The sequence below is a fragment of the Motacilla alba genome, chromosome 2, assembly GCF_015832195.1.
Source record: "Motacilla alba alba isolate MOTALB_02 chromosome 2, Motacilla_alba_V1.0_pri, whole genome shotgun sequence".
NCBI classification, from domain to species: domain Eukaryota; kingdom Metazoa; phylum Chordata; class Aves; order Passeriformes; family Motacillidae; genus Motacilla; species Motacilla alba.
Genome location: NC_052017.1, coordinates 26,742,112 through 26,755,643, shown reverse-complemented (window position 1 = coordinate 26,755,643; position 13,532 = coordinate 26,742,112). Strand labels below are relative to the sequence as shown.

The 13,532-nt window shown below is 34.6% G+C and overlaps 1 protein-coding gene across 4 annotated transcripts in view; it reads right to left on the bottom strand.

Annotated features, from left to right (window-relative positions):
- PHF14 (PHD finger protein 14) overlaps positions 1-13,532 on the bottom strand; it is a 158,525-nt gene that overhangs the window by 53,330 nt on the left and 91,663 nt on the right. For 3 of the 4 annotated variants that reach the window (XM_038130150.1, XM_038130149.1, XM_038130151.1), the window contains exon 17: positions 777-894. In XM_038130150.1, the coding sequence (XP_037986078.1) occupies positions 777-894 (118 nt within the window). Of the gene's footprint in view, positions 1-776; positions 895-9,108; positions 11,142-13,532 lie in introns of those variants that run through there. The other variant, XM_038130152.1, reaches the window with a different exon arrangement.

Here is a 13,532-nt window from a genome sequence, read left to right as displayed (position 1 = left end):
AATACAAAGAAAGTGGCAGTAACATAAAAAATCTTGAAGACTTTTAGAATACTCTTGTTTTCACACTGAGGCATCAGATGCATTTGTATGCTTATGAGATGTATAAATACGGTTATAAAATAAATGGGAAAGTGTCTCTTCAGAGATTATGGTGATGACAGAAAAGAATGCCAGTGCTAAAGGAGCTTCTGTGCAGACAAACAAAGAATCAAAACCTTTATTTTTTGAAAAGTCAATACTATAAAAGAATACTATTACTTTTACTATTATTAAATAGCTAATCCATGTCAAAAATCTAGTTTTACAATGTTATATTTGAACAAGGCATGCCAATCAATATAAGGTATTGATAACCCTCATATGAATTTTCAGTGAAAGAAAAAGGTTTATGAATTCAAATCACCTTCCTTTGTTTAGAGAACACATGCATTTTCTCTGTCCTTAGAGGTTTGTATTCTGTAGTACTCCTGAAATACTTTTTCTTGTCAATATTACCAATGCTGATACAGTATCTGTACTCACACCTTTCTCACAGAGAGCACATCAAAACCAGCATTTAATTAGCACAGTAAAATTTTCTTTACTGATTAAGAAGATTTCCATTCTGCATATACTGTGGGTTTTTTAATACTTACTTTGAAGAGAATCAGAAATCTTTATTTGATGACCTTCTACCAGAACAAACCTATGCACAGCATTTCATAAATAACTTCAGACACTAAGTAAAACTCTGAAAACCAGAATACTTCAACTATTTTTAGGGTGCATTAACTTACTTTGGAGGATGTAGAGTCACATTCCTGACAAATCCAACCATAGCCAGTCTGTTTAGGAGACTTTTTCAAGGGAGGATCTAGACAGCCAAAATGGTAGCAAAGCCTGCATTCATCACACCTGCAAGAGAAAAACAAAATACGTATTTATATTAAATGGTACTTCTGTACTATTTTAGATTGAGCTTCCCTGCAATTCTCAGCAGAAGATTTCCTGATCCATTATCATAATAAAGAAAATCTATTTTCTATCAGGGGTAATTTTAAACAGCCACTTCAAGTAGGTTCTGCTTAATCTGGAATATCCTGATGCAGACACTCATGTATCACCTTTGTCATCATCTTATATAAATGACAACATTTCAAAGACTTGCAAACTAATTTTAAAAATTGCTTATATTTTTAGATAATTCAGTGTCATTCACTGCCCTTTTTTTCACAGAAACCTTAACTTTTTTAGACAGTGACAATATTTGTTTTTCATAGTTTTATGACACTGTTTTGCACATATAGTTTTTCAAGAAAAGATTTGTGAAAAATTTACCCACATAGTAAATAACTCAAGTATAATTTACAGCTATGAATTACATTTTTTACACCAAGACTATGTGGTTGATAAACAAATGTACAAAATATTTTCTCATTCACACTGAATTTTCTGGAAATGGCATTAATTTAAAAGCATTTCACTGTGATCTTTCACTTACAAAAGTGCTTTGTGTACACACAACAAATCTGTGTTCCTCTTTAATAAACCTTTCATTAGTGTTTTGCACTATGCATAGTCCACACAAAAAGCTCAAAACATATAGCATAGCTATTGTTAACCTACTTTTAATACCACAAATAGAAAAAAAGCCACAGTAGAACAGGTGTTTCAGGAAGGGACTTTTAAATCAGAATAACAAAAGGCTCAAAATGAGAAGAGAGTTTTTCAAAGTAAATTATAGAGGTTTTTATATACCCTACTGAATTTCTCTTTATTTGCTTATCCCCCTGTATTCTTCTGTATGAAAAGGAAAGCTTTTTTCAAATTTACTTTGCAGCAGCCTCTTCCTAAAAAAAAAGTCTTAAACTCTGAATTAAAGCCAACATAAATGATTGAAAAATAGGAAAGAGTAATGTTTAAAAATCAAAATTTTGAAAGAACCCCCCCCCCCCCACACTCTATTTCTCTGCTTTCCTGGTCACTCACTTTTTCCTCTATGGTATGTGCAAACACAAAAATGTCCAAAAATTGCAGTAATAGCATGGCAGAGGCATCATCAGATCAAAGACAGAGGGACATTGTGTTTATCAACAGAGCAGACAGTGCGTCGCAGGGAGAGGATTCAACTAACTGCACATACTGCTGCATTAATAGAACAAAATGTTCATGTGACTGCTCCAAGGATTAGTCTGCCAATAAAAACAAGTAACTGTTTTCAATTATGATTGTTTAACTTCAGTGAATACTTCTGTCACTGCTGCCAAGGCTGGGCTTGCTAGGAGTCACAGGTAACACATGAGCACTGGTAAAGGTATGGCATGTACTGTTTCCTGCTAAATAGAAATTGAAAACAATACTCTGACTATCCACAGGATTCAATACTGGACTGACATGGTTTTGATACTTTTTTGAAAATGAGATATACCATATTCCAATGTATATATCCTTAGGATTGCTTAGCAGTGATTCAATCTAACTCCAGGACAAAGCAAACACTTAAAACAGAAAACCACCCTCAGTTTTTAAAGACAGAGGAGTTTTAATGTTGAAATATATTACTTAAAATCAGGAATACATGTAGTTTTACTTCCTGTGAAAGGCATATTAAAATAATAAAAAGGTTGAGAATGGGAGATGGGATAGGTCAGACTCCTAAATCCCAACAGTGTATGTGACCTTCAGCAAAGATTAAGCCTTCCCTGAGCCTCAATGTTCTCATCTGTAAAGGAGTATATTTTTACTAACCTATTTCTATATCTGGAATCTTATGCATGTAAGGGCTTGCACTTGAGCAGTGCTCATCAGAACTCCCTTCATGTAAACTTAAGAATCCTCTTAAGTAACTGAAAATAAAAAAATATACTATTCTGACTGACTTAGAGTATTTTCAGAGTTTAATCCTAAAATCTACATATGATTTAAAGTGTCAATTTAGATTTTTCTTTTTTTTTTATTTTTATGAAGTAATTGCCTTATATGTTTCTACATTCAAAAGAAAACATTTCCTCTTTAAAATTACTCTTTGGCATCTCTTAATTTTTACATTTTTTACCTAGAATGTGGTACTTCCTGACTGCACTTTCAGCCATGTTTCCTCTGAATACGCTGAGGGAGTTCGCAAAGCGGGGTTGAAATAACCACGACATTGTGAAATTAAATACGAATCTCGAGGCACCATTCTAGCACAATGTTTTTAATATTTATTGTCATCAATTTTTGTCACTTCAGAGTGTTTATTTTGGTAGACGAAAACTTGCATTTTCTTCGAATGAGTTAAAACTATCCATATGAAATTTTTCAGATGCTAATAACTTCTATCCTCATCTGCACAGCTGAGGAAATGCAAATGATTATTTTCAGATATCAAAACATAAAAAGCTGCATGGTGACAAAAGAGTAAGTATACCAAAGATTTTTAAATACTTGCTTCCTACTGCTTTTTACTGGAATATGAATTCTGTACTGGAAAACAGAAGTTCATCGATTCTGAACTTCGCAGAGCATGATGCTGGGAAAATGGATGAATACCATTGTACCTTGGTTAAAGATGATGCTCTAGCTGTCTGGCAATCATCTGCTGAGACTGACTGGAGACAAAATGTGAAGCTTACACACACCACAGAGAAAAAAATTGGCATTCTTAATTCTCAATTCCAAAAGCAAACATTGCACCTAAGTTAAAATGGCACTAATAAAACAAGATTAATCCCTCGAGTGTATACTATTAGATGTGTTCTTTTGTCTAGCAACATAAAAGTGACAGAAATCCCACTGTCACATTCAAAAAATGAGAAGCGACACAAAATACAGTGTATTTTTGACTTAGCTATAGAGAATGAAATTGTTGGGTCACAAAAGAAGTCATGTTGCCAGTCTCACAGCCTGTCAGTAAATGCATTCACAGACCCATCACATTCCGGGCACTTACAGAGCAAAGGAGTCACGTGGCACCATCGCTTACAAGTATCATCCTCCCATCCTGAACTCAGCTTAACAGGACAAACAAAACTCTTGGGATGGACAGGAGGGAAAGGGAAAGAAGCTGCTTCCTCCATATTAAAGGTTGTTGAAATTTTTACCCTTGTGCATTCAAGGTCACATGCTCAAACTTAAACTAGCAAATATTTTATCTTGCTGCTATTTGTGGATAACTATTTTTGTGGTGAAGCACATGATTTACAAAAGCCATTAAGTGGTGGGCCATCTTCAGTGGCCTGGTTAGCTGCTGTACTGAAAACTTTGTGGAAATAAAAAGAGCTCCACACAAAGACAAGCTAACTTAACCTCCTAAATTACCTCTAGCTGACAGGTAATTGCTTACTATCACTGTTATAACAAGCCTGAAATTACTTTATACATCAAAATTAAAAATCACTGTGTTCCTCATTCCAGCAATTAATGAGGATAGATACATGCCCACTAAATACGGAGAAAATGGAGTGTGAAGCAGAAAGGTGAATTCTGAAGTAGTTATGATAAAAAAAAAGTTAAAAAAAACCCCAAACAAACATTTTTTACTTATAGAAGTATAAAATGGTCAGCCGTATCTTCATGGCAAGAAAGCTTGATTAGGCATTTCCATACCTGAAATATTTTTGCTTTGTTCTTTAATAGAGTGATCTCCATCTGCTCTTGCCCTTGGATTGTTTTTATTCGTTTTTTTAGCAGTACAGCTGGCTGTGCTCAAGCCCTATCGTGTTCATAATTAACTAATTATGCTCTAATCAATAGTGCAGATACTGATTTTACAATGTAAATGAGATAAATGAGATAATGGCTGGGGTCAATCTCATTTTATTTACAAAGCTCAGCACACACATCCAATTTCATTACATTGCATCTACCTGCACAGGAGGGAGTCTTATCAGTTGGCCAGCAGAAGTCTTCCTGCAAGCACCGGGGAAAAAGACCTGTGCTTTTACAGAGGAGTAGTGAATGCAAAACCCACCCGTCACTGGCACATTTGTAAGTCACTGGTTAATACCATCGAAAACCACAAAGAGCTGATTCAGCCAGAGCGGAGAAACCTATTTTGCATTCACGAGACAGCATCACCCATCTATAGCTGTAAAAGTAATTACCAACATGTCCCTGAAACACAACATTAATAAGCTAATCTTTAAATACAACTTTCCAAATATGCTTCAGAGACTACAGAAAAATCTCACTTATGTACGCATCATTGCACACCGCCTGCAGTGTCGTGCCAAAAGGTACCACGGTGAACAAAATACAAAATTGCAAGATATATATACTGCTCCTGATTTGTCACAACAGCTTGGAAAGATTTACTTTAATGGAAAAAAAAAGATATAAAACATTGATACATATCTCACCATTAAAAGTAGAGAATTTGTCATATAAGCCTTACTCTGACAAACAGAGTCAGTCAGAAAAAAATTATAAAGAAGCTAATCCAGAATTTTAAACTCAAAGGGAACTGCAGTGGGATGTGTGTGTGTACAGCAACCCACTTGCTGAAGGCATATCACATAATGGCTACTCCAGCACCTGCGTAGATTTAACTACTGATAAGCACCATCCTTTGCTGGTTTGTTTTGTTCCCCATTTCTGACTAAAGGCTCTCAGCACCTTAGGAAGAGACATCTGAGGAACAGAGGTTTCTTCTCAGACACTGATCTCTCTCCCCTTTAATCCCTCAGTGTCCAAGTGCTGAGTCACTCCAGAACTGCAAACAGACATAGACATGATTTGGGGTTCATTTTAAATTGCAGCACACTCTCGATGTCAGATGAGCAACTTAAAACCAGCCATGATCGTGTAAGTCACTGTCAACACTTGGTTTCTTATTAGCAGCTGTACAATATACAATAGAAAGGAGCGCATAAGCATTCCCAAAAACCCAGAGTAAATCAATGTAGCTCAAATGAATTCAAACTCTAGAAACAAAATGAATTACTTCAGCCTGGAGCAGCTGAGGAGTGCTCCTGTGACACCTTACTGCAACCAGACCACAGGAGTGATAAATTCTGGATGACAGGAATGAACACTGTGGGGTGGGTTGCAGCAGCAACTCTTACATGTCACATCAACGAAGTCACCTTCCTGTGCCCTTATTTAAACAGTAAAATTCAAGATCTAATAGTGAAATAAATGTATAGTCCTCTATTTAGTGCACTGTTATTAATGCTGTCCAAAAAGTACATTTATTCTAGTTACTGAGGGAGGAGCACAAAACTGTAGCATGTTTTCATTATAGAATATAAGGATAAAACTCATCTTTTGCTTCTGACACTTCTTGAAACAAAGTGAAAATAAGCAAAGGTATGACTTTGTATCTTACCATTCTACATCAAAACTCTTCAATTCTGCCCAATCAATTCCAAAACAAATTACTTTCATTTTGCCGTGATACGTTACATTCAGACACAAACCAGAAGTGATACAGTACTATATTTAGACTCTGAAATATAAGACCTAGATTCTTACCTACTCCTTTTAGACAAAAAATTGACAAAATAGTAATACTCTATTAGGTATAAAACAGAAAAAGTTGGTTCTACTATTCCAACAAGTGATTGCTACACTTTTTCACTTGCCTATAAATGGCCTAACAACTAAAAATCAGGGGTCATCTTGCAGTTTCTGTTCTACAGAACAGTTTTAAGACGTTTTTTCACATAGGCCAGTCAAGCTTTAGGTGACTTTACCACCAGGAGTGTGACACATTTCTGCACTAAAGTTCTTACGTGACTGTATATGCATAAATGGTTGATTAGAAGACCAGGATCTAGCCCAAGTATATAACTTCATACAGGTACACAGATACTTGTTATCCTGAAAGGCTCTCTATCTTCACAGATGCTAAAAGTTCACCTACATTAAACTGTAAGGAGCTTCACCCAATTTCAAAGTTAGATCTAACTTTGCAGTCAGGCATGCACTGAGTGGGTGGCTGCAACACATGTCCTTCAGAGACTTCAGCAACCTACATCTTTCTGGATTCTAATATTTTCACAATTTTCATAATTTTGATTTAGGTAAATGAAATACTCTTTTGTGGGAAGGATAATGCTATGGTGTTACACTAAGTAATAAAGTCACTTTCTAATTTTTTATTATGCCAGGTACAATGCAAGTACACGAAAGGAGATCTCTTATTTACATATTTTATAATGGGAGATGACAGAGTAGACTATCACTCTTCTGTTATGCCTGGAAGAGAGAGGCCATGGCTATTGCTGAAAGGTGAGAGATGACAGCAGATGAGGGATGATTACTGCATCTTGTTTTTTATATCTACCTACTGCTGATGAAGACCATGTATGGCAAGATGGACACACAGCCGGACAGAGCATGATGAGCTTACGGATCTTCAGCTAGGAGTAGTTTCATGATAAGGTATCTAAGTGCTTTTGGATATGGGAAATCGTCTGCTCTCCTGTTTACTTAAATTTATGTCCAATCTCAAGGGCATTAATAAAAAAAAAAAAAAAAAGCATCTATCAGTTATACCACAAAACAGCAAAAGAAAGCAAACATTGATTTGAGCAGATATCTGTGTAGCTAAATTTATTATGCTAAACCCAAAATTGCCACCTAACTGATGTAACTGATTAAAAATATTATTTTAATACTAAATCAAACTTCCCCTTATATCCAAAAACCTAAGACTGATTATTCATGAGTAAGGAAGAATCTGAAAGGGCTGTCATTGTATTGATGAATGTAATGCAATGTAATGTAATGATGAATGTAATACATTCTTATGTAACCAAGATTTTTTCTCAATGGTCTACAAATAATTTGGTATATGAAACGAAAGTTTCCATGTACAAAATGAATTCTAAGAATGCTGAAAATAAACTTTATTTACTATATCTGTATGTGAACAGCTTTCTTTCAGCAAGAAATTAACTTTTCTCTCTCTCAGTACTGCAAAACCACACAACACATAGCTCTGTGAAATTAGTTTGCAAAATTCATTAATGGCCCACATATACAGTGGAATAGAATGTTATGAACGCTCCTTCAGATGTGTTTGCTTTTGTTAATATACAGCTACTTTATGGAACTTCTATTTACAGCATTTTAATGTTTAAACTGAGAATTTCTGTGAAGACAATGACTCAAAAACAATAAACAGACAATGCATTAAAGTAATGCTACACCAAACAGACACTGAAAAAGTCCTTTGACAAACTGAAAAATGTAAAATTTAAGAAGCTATTACTAAATGCTGCATTAGTTATATACTAGTAATACATGATTGCATCTATACTGCCACTCTCAGGTGTTCAGACTACAAACTCTACTGTTTATGAACTACTAGAAAAGTCCATTATAGTTTTGAATATTGCCATCAAACATCTTTCAAAAGATGAAACATCAAGTGTTAGCATCTGGATTTCAAGTTGATGATATGGAGGAAAGAGAGAGAGAGACAGACAGACAGACAGACAGAACAAAATTCTACAAGGAAGCTGTACTGGGGAAAAATACAGCAGGAATACAACTTAGGTTCAAGCATGCCCAGGAAAATAACAATACTTGAAGCAGTATTTAACACGCATTAGTCTGTCCTTAAAATCCTCCAATAGCAGAGATTACAGAAGTTCCCTAACAGCATCTCTAGTACAAGTGTTCTTGTTATTAGAAAAAACCTTTCTATTTGGCTAAATCATCTTGATACAATGTAGCTTATTTTTGGTCTGATAAACTTTGAAGAACATTTTTTTCCTTCTTCGTAGCAACTTCCTTCTTTATAGTTTTTATATTAAGTTAGGCTTTTTTAACAGATTTCTCACCTTCACTAAATTAAAGAACTATTACTATTTTAAGCTATCTTTATTCATGTCTCCTGTGTTCTTCTTACTTCTACTTACTTCTCTATTTACCAAAGTGGATAGGATATGCTAGCTGAGATTCTTCAAAGGGTGAGATACTGGTCTTCTGAATATTCAGGAGTACCTCAATATGTTAAATGCAACACCCCTCTTTGTCTGTATCAGGTTTGATCAGTTCGATCAATGTTCTGTGATCTGTGATCCAGAATCCCCCATGATTTTTTTTCCTGAAGTAACTCCTGATATCATAATCACCCAATGAACAGTGATCTGCCTTTTCCTTTCTGCACGCTTTACTGAATACTTTCTTAAAATTTTCTTTTAAATTCTAACACTGTACTTCCTCACATCTTACTGTCATCACCTGCAAATGTAACCAAACACTTTCTTTCATACCTAATACGCTAAAGCAAAAATTAACAAAAATATTGTAATACGAATCCAGGAGAGCTTGACTGGAACCCAGTCAAATGATACTCAGTGAGCTGAGTATCATTTGACAGTGAGTCCATAGAAGTTTGTTTACACTCCTAATCAGCTACGTATTTTATCGGAGCTTAAATAACAGAATCTTTAACTTATTTAAAGGACTGTCACACACAGAATTATTTTGAAAGTCCTACTAAAGCCAAGATAAGCCACACTTATCATTCTCTCCTATCCACAATACCTAGACTGTTTTTGTTTAATAAATGATCATAAATCACAGTAAACATTACTTTTTCTTTTTTTTTTTCATAAACTCAGCCTGATGTACGGGCAAACATTTTTTTCCCCTCTTGCTTACACAGCATGTGGACACAACCTCTTACTTTCAGAATATTGCACAAGTGGTCAATAAATTTGGGTCTTTTCTTCCTAGAAAGGATTCACAGATCTTTAAAGATCAAATTCCTGCATTAGCGTCTACTTGCTAGTGCAAATCTCTTTATTTTTAAGGTGTCTTTGTATGTATTTGCCAAAACAGAATGATAAGCATTTCTGATAGCTCCAACAAAAATCTTAACTCTGAGATTCTCCCACCCCCTTTTTAAAATGAAACGACGGGTTAGACATCAGGGTACTTTTATTTAATATAATATTCAAACATGAAATGCCCTGGTAAGATATGACTCGTAGATAAGTACACATAAATTTGGATATTCTCCTATTACTTATTACAGCATTTAATTTCTTTTTTAAGTTTAAAAAATACTTTCAAATGGAAACGTGCCTCGATAGATGACAAAACCCACCATATCTCAAGAAATTCAAAGATTATAGGTCATAAAGTTACAAGTGTGATTGCATTTGAGCAGAATTTTTCCGAGCAAGTTCAAGATGAAAACGATGAAGATGTCAACACTCTGATACTGTAGATTTAAGAACTGGATCTGTACCATTTGAAGATCAAAATACTATGTGTGCATCTACCAGGATATATACGGACGGAGACGAAGATCTCAGCTGTCACGCTGTGTGATCAATTCTTCATTCCTTCCCCAACTTACAAAACAATTTCATGTTTGTATTGGGAGGAGATAAGCTTGTCCTGAACACTGCCAGAGAAGTAAGGCAAATGAAACAAATGCCTGCACATACTCAATTTTTTTCTTATTTAAAAAAAAAATTCCAGAAAGAAGTATAGGTATAGTTCTGTTCACTCAAGTGTCTGGAGTCAGAAACAATTAGTTCATACTAATAAGCATAAAATCAATTTTTCCATGGCAAATCTATTCTTTCAGAATAGTACGTCTCAAGTGTTTTACAGGTCTCATTATCACTGAACATTTATTTTTTTTTTTTAGGAAACAATCCTTTTTACAGTAAGGTCTATGTACAACACAGTGTTCTTTATAGAAATGTTCTTATTAAACTGTAAATAAGTAGAGTGGCAGGCAGATGGCAAACCGTTGCTTATTTCTTTCAGTATCACCATAGAGGAACACACAATATTTAAGTCCCACAGGCTTCTGTCACTCTTCAATGAATCCAAGCATTGTATAACATCATTTGCCAACGAAGCACAGGGGAAAGAGACATTACTTAATAGGACAATCCTGACAAGACATTTATCCGGGATTTTTCAACGATGCACATACAAAATGTTCCTGAATAGTGCAAAAAAATGCAGGCAAATTAACTACCTTGTCAGTCCAAATAACAAACCAATCAATTACATTCTATCCAAGCCTGACAAGCAAACTCAATGTTTTGTCATAATAAGCTTATAGTTGAGACAAGGTAGCTGTTCTCCTTTACTTTAGGTATTCTATTGAGAGCTTTATCCACATTTAAAAATCCTATTATAAAAGGTTTCCACGATTGCCTCCGAGGATGAGTTGTGGCAGAGTTGTGTCTCATGAAGGGTATCTACACAGTAAAGTGATAAGAAAAAAATATTAACATTGAAAGATCACAGCAGCTCTCCTCTGTCTTATGAAACATTTTAACATCACACTAAATTTAAGCAATGTGTATGCTCAGATCCAAATACTTAGACACCCACACCAAATTTTCAAGAGTCTCTAAGTGTCAAAACATTAAACTGAGTTTAGTATAGCATCCTTATAACTCTTATAACTTTTTAAAAATACAGCTCAAAGAACAAAGGCAGTCCAGCACAAGACAGAAAAGATAATTTTCTTTTTTTTTTTTTTTAATAATTAAAGCAACAATTTAATTTTACTCAGATTTGCAACCCACAGAAATCCAGCTATGAGACCGACTACAAGCACAAACCTGGGTACTATTGTACAATCTTAAAAAATGCTTGTTTTATAGAATAGCATTAGAAAGAAAACAAATCTTAGGATTTAAGAAGGACTAAGTAAGGGAGGGTTTCCTTCAAAATGCATTGTAATAATTCAGTACATAAAAGGCTTTAGTCAATTCTGAAAAAATGTCTTTGAGCCAATAATTCCAAAGCCTTCCGAACTTTTTCTTCTACTCGTACTTCCTGTCATTTGACACTCATGACATACATACTTGTCAAGATCACTTTTTAAAAAATCAATACAATTTTGAAGTGCTGATTCTTTTAAATTTAAACTCGTTAAAGTACTTGACATATAGCAAATCAATGTATCTTAGAGCACTGTGAGATTTTAATTAGGAAAATATCTATGTTGTCTTTAAGCTGAGCAGATACATTTTGAACGAAAGACCAGCAAAAACTCTCCATCACTACATTTGGTGTTTTTTTTGTTTTTTGTTTGGTTTTTTTTAAATTTGAAATGTATTTAAGTAGAATTGTAAATAAAAAAAAAACTTCTGTCATACTTTGATAAAATGCAACAGTCTGACGAACAGGAGCCATCTTGTTGCCACATGTTCAAACAAAAATTCTCTGCAACCAAATTTTAGTTTTGAGTATAAGGATTTTGAGTCTAAGAATTAGAGGGACAGCAAGAAGTACCATATGAAAATCCACTCCCAATTCTCACTTCATCTCTTACTTGAGACATGACTGAAATTTTAAATTGCGTGTCTTGAACTGCAATCTACAGTGCAATTCTGAACTTTTTAAGAAAACTGAAGAAAAGCTTAGTTGCAAGATAGAAATACTCTTCACAGTCATCTCATCACAATCTCCTTCCCTTATTGAGTGCAACTAGTTTTGTTCTGACAGCCTCATTGGGTGAGGCTGACACGGTGCACACTGAAATGCAGAAACTTAAAGGGTAGCATCAGAAAAAATCAAGATAAACTGAAGGTCTCTCTGCTACCTCTACCCTCTCACAGCAATGTCAGTAGTTGCAACTGCACCATTTCAGTCAGGTCATCAGAATGTGACAGGCTGTGCCATCTGGGCTAGTAAGGCTTGGGCAGGAATACAGCAATCCGTACTTTAAATGCAAGGGGTTTTATTTTGGTTTCTCAAAATGAGTAAATGAGTACGAAAATATGTGCATACACACACATTTACATGTATGTATGTCTACATATAACTGTACTTACATATAAATTTCTATTTAGAAATTATTTTTATATAAAAATTTTATCCATGTAAACATGTTTTTATATATAAAACCAGCTTCACAGCTGAACCAATAAAATAATCAGTTAAATTTTAATAAGTTCACAAATAAAAGTAATTAAGTACAAACAAGGATCTCAGAGGAAACCTGTAACTACTGAGAAAAGATCCTAATATTTTGTAGCACTTCAGGTAAGGCTGTGAGAACACAGACATCAAGTAAGAAGGGTAAGTAACCTGCACTAGTTATTCTTGTAATATTTCTTTGTATTACATTTTATTGGTAACAACATATCAAGAAATTTAAAAGGATATTAGAGGGAAATTATTTTTTAAATAGTTGAACAATTTTTCCATTTCTACTCTATTAAAAATTCAACTTGACATCATTTATTGTACACATTCTAGGGTTATCTCCACCCCTCTCATGTTTGAAGTATTATTAATTAAGGAATCACTACTAGCTTTGTTTAAACTAAGAATTTTTTTTGTTCTAGCAAGTGAAATATTGGTAAAAGACAAAGGAATATGAATTTATAAATGACTACTGCCCTGAGAACACCCACACTGATGACATTTCTCCTGCTCTAGTCTCTCCTTCTTCTCCTTCTTCTGTCCCTACATACCACCTGCCAGCCCTTCCTCAACCACAGAACTGTTCCCATTCCTGTATATCCATTCAAATTTCTACTGACTGAAGTACTCAGAGTTGTCTGCAATAGCAGAACTTGTATTTACAGCCTCGCTTAGGAAAAGGATTTAGCAAGCACAAAAATCTGAAATAA